At 45.2% G+C, this 14,388-nt stretch overlaps 1 protein-coding gene across 11 annotated transcripts in view; it reads left to right on the forward strand.

Annotated features, from left to right (window-relative positions):
- Cask (calcium/calmodulin dependent serine protein kinase) overlaps positions 1 to 6,328 on the forward strand; it is a 315,809-nt gene extending 309,481 nt beyond the window's left edge. For all 11 annotated transcript variants that reach the window (XM_040733749.1, XM_040733750.1, XM_040733751.1 and 8 more), the window contains one exon: positions 1,127 to 6,328. In XM_040733749.1, coding sequence (XP_040589683.1) covers positions 1,127 to 1,303 — 177 coding nt within the window. In that variant the 3' untranslated portion in view covers positions 1,304 to 6,328. The remainder of the gene's footprint in view (positions 1 to 1,126) is intronic.
- Positions 6,329 to 14,388: the final 8,060 nt, after the last annotated feature.

Consider the following 14,388-nt stretch of genomic DNA (forward strand, 5'->3'; position numbering starts at 1 on the left):
GGCTTCACAGAGAGACCCTGTATAAGAAGGAAAGGGAGGGGAGGGGAAAGGAAGGAAAGGAAAGGAATTTGACTCATAAAAAGAAAGAAGCAGACTGTCTTCCTGGTGGTTCTTTCGAGCATTAACAGAGTATTCAAGGTGTGTATGATGGCATGTGCCTGTAGTCCTAGCACTAGGGAGGTTAAGACAGAAGTTCCAGGCCAGCCTGGACTACATAGTGAGACTCTGGCTCAAAAAGAAAAGCAGTATTCTTGGGACAAGCTGGAAACCCCAAATTCCATCCTGGTGTCGGCTCAGCCGGGGGAGAGTTCTGATGGTCTGAGACCACCTGTGTACAGGAGTGTCAGTCATCCTTCAGCAAGCAAGAGTTCAAGGCTTTAGAGTTGTTTTCTTAAGAGACATGAATATGTGCAAACAGTGACATTTGCCTCATCACTTCCAGTACAGACCAACTTGGGGGTGTTCCTCAGATGCCAGTTGGAAAAATGGCCTTATTCCAGCCATTATTTGTAGCATCCAGAAGGCTTTGCCTCTGGCATGAACGGCTGTCAAGTGAGAGCTATTATGTACCATTCCTGGAACACACTAAACCTTTTAGGTAGAAGGGGAAAACTACAACTTAATTTGTTATCCAAAGACAAGGCTCAAATGGGCTTTAAGAATTAAGGGAAAAAGACCAAGAGTTCAACCCAGCCACACTTGTACTCCCGCCATAGGAGGCAGCTCGGGTCCACCCTGGCTTAGAGCAATGATGAAAGAACTGTACCACTGGAAACCCATGCTTTGCATGGCCTCCCCCCACGTGGCTCTGGGGATAGGCCCAGGTGGGCCTGGGTGGGGGCCACGTGTTTGCTGGAGTGTTGGTTTGTGTCTGTTTTTCACAGTGACCCCTGTTGCATATCAGGCAGTCACAGTTGCCAGTGCAAGTTCTACAACCCCCTCATCACCAGACAGGGACAATCATCTCTGTCACACAGTCATCTGGGCCTTGTGCCCCCACCACTGTTTACTTTCGACCTGTTCTGACACGGGGACAAACTGCAATGTAGAGACTACAGCTGACGTCTCTCTGACATTTGCTTTACCTTTCTCCCGTACCTGCCCCTCTTCCATCCACCCTATGCAGGATGAATCTCTCCAGCGCCTGCAGAAGGAGTCCGATGTCTTACAGAGAACATACGCACACTACTTCGATCTCACAATTATCAACAACGAAATTGATGAGACAATCAGACATCTGGAGGAAGCCGTTGAGCTCGTGTGCACAGCCCCACAGTGGGTCCCGGTCTCCTGGGTCTATTAGGCTTCTCCCTGACTATCTGAGTATAAAACTGGGAGCCGCCTCCTACGTGGAAAAGCCTCTTTGTTATCGGCCTTGTGTCAGCAGGTCGTGGTCCCTAGAGACTACCTAGTTGTAGTGTGACCTACATTTATAATTATTGTCATGTCCGAATAGATAGGAGGAGAAAAACAATTACACACTAATTTAAAGAGACAGTATCTTTTTTAATCAGTTCTCCTAAACTTTAATAAAATGTATCTTTAAATGTATGTATTATTCAATCCTTTGGAATGTTATATTTTTGGAAATCATAGCTTTTTATTTCCAAGGCCCCTAAAAACTGCACAAAATAGATGCTGCTTTCTATAATCTATTTTAATAATAATAAACAATGATTCTGTTACCTTGACTGGGGGTGGAACACTACATTCTTTTTAGAGTCTGATTTTATGGATTGGAATATCTTTCTTTCCTTTATTTATTTGAAATAATTAGTCTAGTGATTACAAAACAGTCATAAATTTTTAAAGGCCTTTTTTCTCTCTCTTTTTTTGAAGTCCTTTATGTAACACCCAGATACTGTGATACTGTCTCTTTGAAGCACCCTGTAAACCTTTTAGAGATTTGAAGTTGGGTCTTGACTCTTAATGCATGTGGACAGTCGCGAGCGTTTATGCTGTCGGTGTGTCTGTGTTGGACAAAACAATCTGTAATTACAGCAAAGTACATTCCGTTCACGGGGCACACCCAGGGGAATAAGAATAAATTGCTATTATGACTAAGTTGTAAACCTATGCACATCCCTTGCATTTCGGGCAACTTTATAAAACAGAAAAAAAAGAAACTGATTTTTATTAATAATAATCATGTAGTGAAATGTGTTTGTAATTTTGTCTCAATTTAATTTGTTGTAAGGTGGGAGGGGGTATTGCTGGTTTCGCCATTTCAGATCTGTGTTGTCTAAGAGTATTAACGTTTTAATTAAGCAAAGAAATGCGGATTTTTAATCTGTATGGAATTGTTTTAAGCACCCATTTAAAGAGAATATACTGTGCAATGAAGAAACCAGTTTAGGCATTTGCTATAAACTGAATTATTCCAAAAGAATAATCTATAACAACTCTGTAAATTCCTTTAAAATGATAACTAACAGGACAGTCTGACCAATTTTTTTTAAATATACTTCATTGTATGTGTTCAATAATTAAATGCCTTTGGGTCCTTCATTTCATTGCAGATTTGTTCAGGTCTCCAAGCTGCTAATCTTTTCAGTTTTAAAATTCATTGGATGTTCACTGACCCATCAAAGGCCCAAGAGTGAGTATCAGTTGGCTGGGCAACAGAGCAGCCTGCCAGAGCACAGCCTGGAGCACATGTGACTCGAAGGCCACCTGTGGTCTCTCCTTCCTCTTGCTCTATCCCTTGGCACAGGGGAGTCACCTGTCCTTGTTGCTTTAGAACCATTGACCATCTCATCCCCTGCCATATCAGAATCACTGGAGGAGGTTCAGGCTGGGACCCTCAGACTCTTTGCCAGAGGCCACCAGAGTGTCTCCCCTTCATATGTGTGAGAACAAGGCATTGGCGTGACTCTGGTCCTTGGAAACATACCATCACTTTCATCACTTTGTGCCTTGGCAGGATGTGCAGAGTGAGTTCTGGGCTGAACAGCTCCTCTTGGGCACTGAACAGAGAAGGCATGTTTGCGCTCACGCTCCCTTTCCATTCTCAACACCCCACCCTCCCCAGCTGTTAGTGCGCCACGCCATTTGGTTTCTGTTTGTAGACAATTCTTTGTCAGTGTCCAGATGGGTCACAACTTACCGACAAGTTGTTGTGAGAATAACTTGGGTTTGCTCCCGTAGTAGGGGGATCAAATGCCATACCAGAGACAGGTTCAACAGTGAGCTCTTGCTAGGTGGAGGGAGAAAATTCCAGGAGTTGCTTAGGGCTGTGTAGCGCTGACCTTGATCTAACTGGTGCCCAGGCCAGACACCATTACTGCAGTAGTACTGACCATAAGCCACTCTTTCCAGTGGCTCTGAACCTGCTCTACCTCTTCCAGTAAAGCACAAACAAAGACCACAACTAACACATGGAGAACAGAGCTGCCCCTCTCTCCGATAGAATCCCTCACGTTCCCACGTGCTCCTGAGAGCTCATCTTCAGACAGCCTGGCAAGGCCTGTCTGTAGCCATCTGCCATGTTCCTGCAGGTAGAATGAGCATTGCAAAGTGAGGCCAATTTCAATGTCTGTGACCCCGGACTGAGAGACGTGCTCTGGCACCTGGGGGCCTGGGGACCTTCTCACTGGCCTTCTAGGGGAGTCTGAGCTCAGGCAAGCATCCTTCCTGCTCTCCTGCAGGTGGTGAAAACCCTGCTCCTAGAATGCAGTGACTTCTCCAACAGGTCATCTGTTCTTTTCCACTAATACACAGCTCTAAAGCAGTGCGTTTATGACCTAGAGAAGAAATCACTTCTGAAGTCAGTAATACGGGGACAGTCATACCTGGAGCAATCAGAGGATACCGCTAAAACCTTCCTGACTGCCTCCATCTCATCAGAAGAACCACACACACCCCTTTTAAAGACTAGAGCAAATGATCAGAGATCACTAAATCAGTGGCCAGTTGAGTGTGGGGAAGCCGTATTGTGGGTCCTCTCTGCCACCCCAGCCCCACTCCCCACACCACAGGAGGGGGCGTTTGAATCTCCTAAGTCCTTTGTTAAAAAAGATGAAGTGGCTTGATTTTCTAATCATAAGGCAGTACTTACTTCTCACGTGCATTGTATTCCTATCTGAACACTGAAAAGGAAAGTGTCACTCAGTTTAATTCATCTGGAAGTTTCCCAGTGTCAGAGAACATTGTAACTTTTTTAGATGCACCCCTGTCAGGTGCGATGGTTTAGAATATCTGCTCAGAAAGGCAAAGAAACCAGTTGACCTACTTCTTGCTATTTGCATTCAGAAGGCAGAGTCTCAGCCCAGCCTATTGGCGGCAGAATAAGTAAAGCTGCCGGGTCCCCCACCGCGCAAAGAGCACTGGAAGTGGCCCCTTCCCAGTATCCAAGGGCTGGAGTAGGCAGGCAGGCCAAACCATCCTTTGAAGCTACTGTTAATCTTTTCAAGCTTTTCATCCTAGAGTTCTCTTGTTTTTCAATCAGGTGTCTCTTCATTAAGGCTACCAGTTTACTCTTTGCAAATTTCAGTCAATTGAGCCACCCTCCAGGAAGCGAAGGCTACCCAGAATGGAAGCTGCCGCCCCTTAAGAAGGAAGCAGCCCAAAGCATTCTCTTGTCTCCCACTGATGGGATGTTCCTTGAGCATCTCAGGTCAGTTTCTTGCGCAGAGCAAAATTAAGCTTCGCTTGCCACTAACACTATCGAGAAAACTGCTTGGTTAGTGAATTCTTAACAAAAATGTCTCCTTGGAAAGAATAGAGGGCACACTGATTAACATTCCATAAAAAGCCCCTTCCAGCTCGTCACTCCTTGTTTCAGATCAGCAACGTTGGGCAGCTAGTGCTGATGGTTTATCAGAACTGAGCACAGCATTCTCAGTCTAGTCGCTTAACAAGGGCTGTCTACGCTAGGCGCACCGAAGCCCCTATGGGCATCTTCCTTGTTCTGCGGCTCCGGTTAATTCTTTAGAAAGATGCTTTGCTTCTCACTGTGGCTTTCAGAAGGGCTGCATGCTCTTCTCATCACTGCTTTTGTTTGGGGGCACTTGCCCTTTTGTGCCCCCTTTAGACATAGGGTCTCTCTCTTCATGTGGCACCTCTGCCTACAGGACCATACTGTGAGGACTAATTGGCTGTGCTTGTCTTAAACTTGGGGGAAGTCTCGGATTGCCCAGCTTACAGAGTGAAGTTCAACAATCACATCCATCCAGGAAGTAGGGGGAAAGAGGGAGAGTGTCCCAACCTTCCCATCTATACTTCCTGTGGGTGCCCTTGGCCCACAGCAGCAGCTGTAGGGAGAGAGCAGCGGCACCCCTGGGGCAGGCATCCCCAAGTCTTAGCTGTTAGAGGGATAATCCGGGAGAGGACAGCCTGACTTCCCACCTCCTGTCACCTGACCCTCCATTACCTCCCTTGATTGAACCTGTGCAAATGGACCAAGCAAAAGAAAACGGAAGGAGATGTTTGCAGCCACACAGGTCACCTCATGTCTAGCCCCCAAGCACAACTCCAGCTCTGTGTGTGGGCAAAAGCTGGACACTTTGCTACGGCCTAGAGATAAATCCATTCTCTAGAGCGAGTGAAAGAGTAAGGCCCAGGGGTATGTCTTCCTGGACCAGGAGAGAGTCTCAGAAGGACTTGTGCTTGGGAGTAGATGTAGGCATTCCTCCACAGAGAGCGGCCTTGCCTTTATTTTTCATTTGGCAGAGACCAAGAATTGGGGGGTAGGGGCTGATTTGCAGTCTTAATGTCGCCTGGGATGTCCTCTGCAGGCTGGCGGTGCTGAGACCACAGCGCCGTGATTCAGTGCAGTGTAGGTGCATTGCCATTCAGACTCAGTTCCGGGGTGGTTTTGCTTAAAGCTTTGCCAACGTGTTCTTTCTTTCTGTATGTATTATTGCCTTTTTATAAAAGGTTTTGAAGTATTGTCTCAGTGATAAAAAGAGAGAGATGTTAATGGTTGTTGTATATTTCACCGTATCCGATTGTAAGTATTCGCAGGGTACAGCAAAGCCTTAGCTTGCAAGAGGAGCTGAAGGGGTTGGAAAGGTTCGGATTCTTTGTAAATGTCCTGCTTTTCTTTCTCTCTGTGTGTATCTATTTACATGCCTTAGCACACGCCCTCCCATCCCAATCCCTTTGCCCTGTCACCTGGACAACCACAATGCTGGTGGCACTGCCAGCACAGTACAAGTCGAAACCCTAACCAGTTATCTCGTGTGACAGGGGAAGAAGAGAAACTGCATAGTATTCTTTGTAGAATATACATATCTGTAGGATGCTGTGTAATGGGAAACCATAGACTTGGGCTTTCGTCATTTCAAAGTTGGAGAAATGTATGAATAAAATGTATAAAACATGAAAAGGCACTTGTCTCCTCAGATTCCAGGCCAAACAGCTTGGAAACAAACACCATGAAAGGCAGAAGAAGATGGTCGGATTTTAACCCCTCTGCAGGCCAGGCCTCGCAGACCTCCCCCGCGAAGGTCTGTACCAGAGGGGTGGTTTCCTCCCTCTGGGTAGAGCATGTCCCAGGCTCCTGGTGTTCATCCTGGGACCCTTCCCCTCCAGCCATGGCTATCGCAGCCTTCAGCTTGCACTTGGAGGCACATTTCCAATAACTTCTGATCTTTAGAAAAAGGGAGACAAACACAAGTTGTGACATCTGCTGGAAATAGAAGTCTAAATTGATTTTCGTGACGTAGGTGCCCCAGCTCTGCAAATGTGCCTGTCTGACGTTTGCCCTGAAAGCCGTAGGAGGAAGCAGTCCAGGCTTGTCGCTTAGATTCATGACGGTGCTGCCTTGTCGTTCGCTTTGCTTTGGTGTCTATCTAGAGTCCGGGACATGGGCTATGGGGTGCCCCTGTTTACCTAGTTGACACACTCCCTACCCTAGCCTTATGCTGTTCCCAAGAGGGTAGGTGCAGAGCCCCACATTTGCCTGTGTTGCATACACCCAGAGAGGAGCCAAGCCCAAGTGCACTTTACATGCTCACCTGAAGATTCACAATAGCAAACATGGATACAAGTGATTACTAGCCAATGCTTTACTCAGAGTTCTCACTATAAGAAGAGTGTAGGCATGATTGGGGGCGGGGGACTCTGCTGGTCAGTAAGTACCTGCCAACAGGCACGAGAACCAGGGTTTGATCCCCAGCGCCAATGGAAAAAGCCAGGAATGGTGGCACGGCTGGCCTCCCAACCTAGCTGAAGTGGAGTGCCTCAGGCCTCACTGAGAGACCCTATCTCAAAAGCAAAAGCAAACATACTGAAGAACATGAGGCTGACCTTCAGCCTTCACACATATGTATACACGTGCGCGCGCACACACACACACACACACACACACACGAGTGACAATCCTAACCAAGCAGCCACCATCTTGGGGAGTTGAGCTACTCTTGGAAAAGAATCCCATTAGCTGGGCTTGCTCACTATTTATACCTACTCATGAAGGTTCCGGGAGAGTCACAAGACCTCACTGAAGTATGGCCACTCTGCCACCTATTGTGTGAAACTCTGCCTTAATTGCATATGGCCACAGAGAGGGGCCGGACTGACAGGGAACTAGGCTGGGAAGACTAGGGGGGGGGGTGCCATCATGAAGCTTGGACCCTCCTCACTGCCAGAGCATCTGGCTCAATTCTGATGAGCTACTGGAGGGGAATTCAAAAGAAACATCCTGCTGAGACTTTACAAGTGGAATCTGACTGTGAGGTGGTAAACTGAGGCAGGAGGCAGAAAAGCAGAGGCTGCACAAGGCAGGTTCTCCACCAATTAACAGTTTTCACAGAACTTCTCCTAGAACATTCTTGAGTGCCATGGACGTGCGCTCTCTAAATAGATGTGATAGTGACAAGGCACTATCCGTGTGCTTTCCTTAATATAACACATCTCAGTTACAGAACACAGCAAAGCACAATCCACCAACTGCGATTTTTGCAGCTGCCCCAAATAATCATTTAACAAAATCTAATGGCAAGCCCTAATTTGAAAAGGATCTAGTCAAAACATAAAGCAAATATGCTTCGCGGCTAGAGAGCTGTTTCTGAGTCTACACAGGCATGAAGACCTCAAGCCAGGTCCCCAGCACCCATGTGACAAGCCAGACACAGCAGCACAACACAGGACTATAATGCCAGGACTGGGAAGCTAGGAAGCGGAGGATGCCTGGGCACACTGGCCAGACAGTCTAGCATAATTGGTGAGCTCCACATTCACTGAGAGACCCAGTCTTAAAAAGTAAGGTGAAAATTGATCGGCGAAGACTCCTGATGGCAAGCTCTGGCCTCTGCATGCACACAAACACACACGTGCAAGGAGGGGAGAGAGGAGCCGTGGAAGACTCCTCCTCCAGGGGCACTTGCCTCTTCCAGAAAAGGTTGCCGAAGGGTGGGGTTGAAACACAAGTAACCCGGTGCTCTATTCACATTGCTCCAGCCCTGCCATCTGCTTCCGATGACCCCAGGCTGCCTGTGTCTTGGGTGCCTCCTAGAATTGAATTCCATTCCTCTATGAAGGAAAGGCACATCACCTTAGGCTTCGAGTAGTTTCTTCAGGACAGTTTGTTGGTATAATGTCTGACATACAACCGAAACTAAACTAGCTAGGGGCCAGCAAGATGGCTGAGCAGGTAAAGGTGCTTGCTCTCAAGCTAACAACCTGAGTTCAATCCCTGGAGCTCACGTGATGAAAGGAAAGAGCTCACTCCTGAAAGTTGTCCTCCGACATGTACTGTGGCATTCACATACCCAAACACATACATACATACAAAATAAATGTTTTAAAACTAACTAGAACTGTGAAGAGAAAATAGGAAAGTAGATGACTACATCTATACACATAAATATCAATATCTTGTTTGAATTTTAAATATACATACAATTAAAATACCTTATGAATGAAAAAATGAAAAGGGGGATGGATATGACTGGTCTCCGGTTTTGGCACCAGATGAATGAAAAAAAGAAAAGAGGAAAGGGCCTGACTGGTCCTAGGTATGTTGGAGGAGAAAGTTTACTGTAGATAAAAGGGAGACATAGCCAGAGGCAGGGACATTTGGGAGATCCCAGAGTAAGCATGTCCTATTTGAGCCATGTGGGGAGAGGGGGAGGGGAGAGAGGAGAGCAGACGCCAAACAACAGTGGCAGCCTGGGCCAAGAGACTGGCCAAGAGAGTAGACTCAAAACGGTTGACTCTATAGGGAAGGGCAGCTGGGGGAAGGGCAGCCCAGAATATGGAGAGATTTAGGGTAGGGGCTAGGTGTGCCAGCCAGGAAGACTCTGTAAGGAACTGAAGGATGCTCGGAGAACCTGGTCCACTTTGGTATGTTAGACAGGCTTTTCAGTCCTTTGTCCGGGTTTGAGACTTAACACTTTATGACTCTGACACAGAAGCCGGGAAGGAGATAGCTTTAACATATCTTAATCTCTACATTGTCAAGGGTCGGGGATTAACAGATTTTTGTAAGTCAAAGATGCTAGTTGAGAAGAAAAGAGAGAGATTAATTTAGCCAAAACTGGGGAGACAGAATTTCTCCATCTGCCTCTGCTTTGCCCATATAGCAGTGTTACAATTTATAGAAAAGATGAAGCAAAAAAACAGAAAGTATGCACATTTAGATTTAGCTGTGGGCTCCAATTCCCAGACAGGGAGATAGTCTTTTTCCTGGCACCACTGATTTTAGGACAGACTATTTTCACTCCAGTATGGTATTTCCTGTACAGAGATGTAACTGAAAAAAGACATTTTTTGAAAACAGACCCTAATTCCTAGGGGCATATTACATAATCACTAAAAGAAAAACAAGAAGTATAACTCCAAATTAAGTCAAAGATACAGCAGCACAGGGCATAGAGGACAGTGTTAATAAAGTCAACTGTCCATTAGAGCTGATAGAAGCCAGGCGTGGTGGTGATCCTAGCACTCTGGAGGCTGAGGAAGGAGGACCAAGAGCTCAAGGCATATAGAACTCAAGGCCAGCCTGGGCTCAAGAGATCCTATGCCAAAAGCAAATAGAGAATTAGGATGGATTTGTCAAAAACAAAAAGCACAGTTAACGTGCAGGCCCCTGTTTCAATCCTCAACAGCTGTGGCTTGGGGTGGGGACCTGGCTAAAAAGCCCTAGAATCTTTTCAACACCTTCCAATACTGCATGTAAACTTCCCAAAGTGGAAGCCATGGGCTCTGTTCTCGGCTTCCCCTGGCAGCAAACAGCAGACTGCAGCTCCTGCCCCTGTGGGACACCTGAACAGAGAAGAAAGAAGCCGGTGAGTTTTATGCTCAAGGTGGCAGTAGAGGCACATAGTTGTAAGGCAGATGTGCCTAAGGTTCTGACTCCACCTGGCAGCAGGGTCCATGGGTTTTGCTGGAGTGGGGGAGAGGAACGGCAAAACAGTTTGAGCTGTTGATTTGTTTATTTTCCTACACTATGGAACATCTGGTCTACCTTAGGTTCTTTAAGTTCCCCTAATACTTTTTCCCCATAACGCTGGGGATAGAACCCAGGACTTTGTGCATACTAGGCTCCTAAAACATTTAAATTTTCTCTTTGCAAAATACAGAGAACATTACATAAAACTACAACCAATCAAAATGAGTTGTGGAGCCCAGTCCAAATGAATACATCTTCAAAACAACTCGTGCACCTAAGGCTCAGGGAACACTGCTGAAGAGGTGGGCAGAAAGAATGTAAGAGCCAGAGGAACAGGGATTTTGCTGGTGAGAGTGTCTCCTAGGAATGTTAGAAGCTGCACCCATAAAGTCTCATCAAAATGACTGCACCATTATGAGCTGAACAGGGAGAACACCAATGGGCATGGAGAAAAGCCCATGAGGCCTCAACCCCACACAAAGGACTACAGGCAACTGAGGAAAGCTCAAAGCAGAAGAAATAATCTTCCCCAGGGGAGCCCACACCAATCAGTTCTCTAATACCAGACGGTCAGCCCTGAAAACACATATCCAACAGACTGAGCAAATTAGATTTAGGGATATAGATGTGACAACACCTAATGAAAACAGAGGCCATGGGTTTGAAAGACAGGAAGGAGGGGTATATGGGAAGGTTTGGAAGACGGAAAAGGAAAGGAGAAATGATGTAATTGTAATTGTACTATAATCTCAAAAATAAGATAAAAATAAATACATATGAAATACTTTAAAACCTATCCAAAAAGTTACAGTGGGTCCTAGGAAACTGCTCACTTGCCACACAAGCATGATGACAAGAATTCAGACACACAGCACCACAGATGAAACCAGGCATGGTAACATGCTTCTGGAACCCCACATTAGGAGGAGGCAGAAACAGAAATTCTGGGGGTGGGCACTCCCTTGCCATTCTGAGGGTAGGTTCTCACTTGCTGATTGGAAAGCTCCAGGTTCAGTGAAAAAGACTCTGTCTCAAAAAAGTCCATCAGTAAAGTGAGTGGAGGACTACCCAGGAAGATATCAGACGTCAGTCTCTGGCATATGGCCTGAAGAAGATTGGTCGTCTCTCTTTTAGACGTCACTAATTGCCTATAGCTCTTTATCTAGGGGTGGGGTCTTGTGAGATGTCCCCTATCCATATTGGGATGTCAACTGGTATTGTCATTGTACATGTCTTGTTTAGACAACCGTATTGTTAAGGTTTGATGGACACAGCTTCCCTGTCATATTTATATAGGAGGCACTGTCAAGTAACAGACATACTGATCCTCTGGCTCTTACAGTCTTTCCACCCCCTCTTTGGTGATGTTCACTGAGTCATAAATGTAGGGTTTGTGTTGTAGATGTACTAATCGAGGATGGACACCAAGTGGTCTATTATTCTCTATATATTGACCAGTTACACGTTTCAGTGCTGGTCACTATCTGCTACAAAAAGAAGTTTCTTGAAGGTAAGACACTATTGCTGACTAGCTCTCACAAGCTTGGAAGGTGCTATGTAAGGTGCCAAGGGAGAAAAGCAATTAAAAGTCCTACCCAACAGCCATAACCAGCACAACAAGATATACCCTAGAGTACAGTAGTGGCACTTACATCTAGAGGGTAACCAACAGCCATCTAATTGGACTTTGGAGGGAATTAATGCCTGGTACTGGAAACCTGAACTGTGATTGATGAGGTAGTGGACCCTAGAGAACATACTACTGCCACTTTCCAAAACAGTGTAATCCCAACTGCATTCTAAATACTTATGCTGGCAGATAAGTACAGCTCTCACCGTCACCAAAGAAGTCTTTTGCTACTCTCTCTTTTTTGCCAGCTTATCAGAACTTTATTACAGGTTAAACTCTGAATTTTCATATCACAGAAGGGAAAAACAATGTAAAACCATTTTTATATTTAAATTATTTATACATCTTAAATAATTTTTAGACCCTTAAAACTTACATGCACTTACATCCTCAGACCCCTATTTAGGAGCCATACCACTTGATTTTTACATATAAAATGAGCTACCAAGCTGGCCATAGCTTGCAGAAGGATCTGGCTGCCTGATGCTGCCAAGCTGACAATGTTATAGCTAGCCTGACCATCACTACCATCAGATCTGAGAAGGATAAATTCTATGCAACTTCTGAATCTAATAAAAATGACAGGGACCAGTCCCTATACAGTTAGCTGTATCCAAGTCTTCATAGTTTTGGAGGCAGAAGTATCAGAAGAACATCATTGATCTTCTCCAGGCTCTTAAGGTGTGAGTTTTTGTTTTCCTCTGTTGCAGAGCGGCACGGAAAAGACTGACCTTATTTTGTCTAGGTCAAAGTGGTGCAATCAATTCTCTAGTGTCCTGTTGCTTGTCCACAGTCTGGGCTGGGTTCTGGCAGCAGGCGTTGCATTGGAGCATCTCACCCACTGGTCAGAGTCACCATAATCCAGGTATAGACATCGTGGTGCCCCATAATCTTCTTTGGAGACCTTGGGTCACTGTCAGGATCTGGGAGTCTCTGTCTGATATTATAAGCTTTTAAAGTAGCATTTTAAATGCCATATTCTGCAGATCTCTAAAGTATTAGAGTGTTGCCTAGGTAAATCTGAATAGACAACTTTGTTTTCAGTTACTTGTTTTGTGCTACTCTCTTTTTTTAAAGATTTTTTATAGGGCAGTAGTGGTACATGCCTTTAATCCCAGCAGTAAAGGGAGCAATTAAACAATCCCAGAATTAATTGGGAGTCAGAGGCAGGTGGTTCTCTGAGTTCAAGGCCAGCCTGGTCTACAAAGTAAGTACCAGGACCTCCAGGGCTACACATAGAAACCCAGTCTTGAAAAAAAATTTTTTTAATTTTTAGTGTGTGTGTGTGTGTGTGTGTGTGTGTGTGTGTGTGTGTGTGTGGGTGGGTGGGTGTTTATAGAGGCCAGAAGAGAATGTTGTATCCTCTAGAACTGGAGTTACAGAATGTTGTAAGCTGCCCAGCATGGATACTGGGAAAGAAACTCAGGTCCTCTGGAAGAGCAGTGAGTGTACTTAACCAATAAGCCAGTTCTCCGGTTCCTTGTTCCTTCTCTTTTTGAGAAAGGGTCTTACTCTGTAGCTAGACTGCCTTGGAACTCATTATACAACCCAGGCTGCTCTGGAACTAGAGGTCCTCTCACCTCTGCCTCTCAAGTGCTGGGATTACAGGCATGCACCACTGCTCCTGGCCTGTGTCATGGTTTTGATAGGCATGAGTTCAAGCATGCTCATTTTCCTAATATGTAAGTTTTATTCCCAAGGCAGCATTAAACATATCTCTGTCATTATTGTTTACCATGGTCTTGCTCTCCATTTTAACTAGTGTAACTCAACTTTTTCTGGTTCTGATTATCTGAGAGTATGAGGAACTTCAAGGACAATTATGGCTTCTCTGAACATACTTCCTTAACAGAAAACCAGTATAGGAGGCCAATGACGTTATTTGGTAATGTTTGAAACCCATCTCTGAAAACACTCTTAGCAATCTAGGAATAGAACATATGTGTTCTAGAATCAAAGACTGTTGTATGATATTTTGATTGTGTTCTGACAAACAAAGCTTGCTTAGAGTCAGAGGGCAGGGCCAGCCACTAGCTGACCAAAATTAACCATAAAGGTTTGAAAGACTGTAGACAGAGAGGAGACAGGAAGTGGTAAGGCGGTCTGAGAGAGGATCTCAGCCCCTTTTGGACAGAGGAACAGAAGAGGTAGGAGGCAATTAGCTTCCCTGTTGTCTGATCTTTCAGGTTCTTACCCCAATATTTGACTCCCAATTTTTTATTGATGAAAATTAATTAGATTAACGCTTAAAAAACATCCAAGCTAGTTTAAGTATAGAGACAGTGGAAGCTACTAAGCACAGGGGTACTGTTGGAGAGAAAGATGAACATCCAATGTTCTGTGATACAGTAACTATAGTTCAGGACAAGCAATTAATAGATTATTAATTGTTCCCAGAACAACAACAAAAAGACATTTATCT

The sequence above is a fragment of the Mesocricetus auratus genome, unplaced genomic scaffold (genome assembly GCF_017639785.1).
Source record: "Mesocricetus auratus isolate SY011 unplaced genomic scaffold, BCM_Maur_2.0 Super-Scaffold_100033, whole genome shotgun sequence".
Lineage (NCBI taxonomy): Eukaryota > Metazoa > Chordata > Mammalia > Rodentia > Cricetidae > Mesocricetus > Mesocricetus auratus.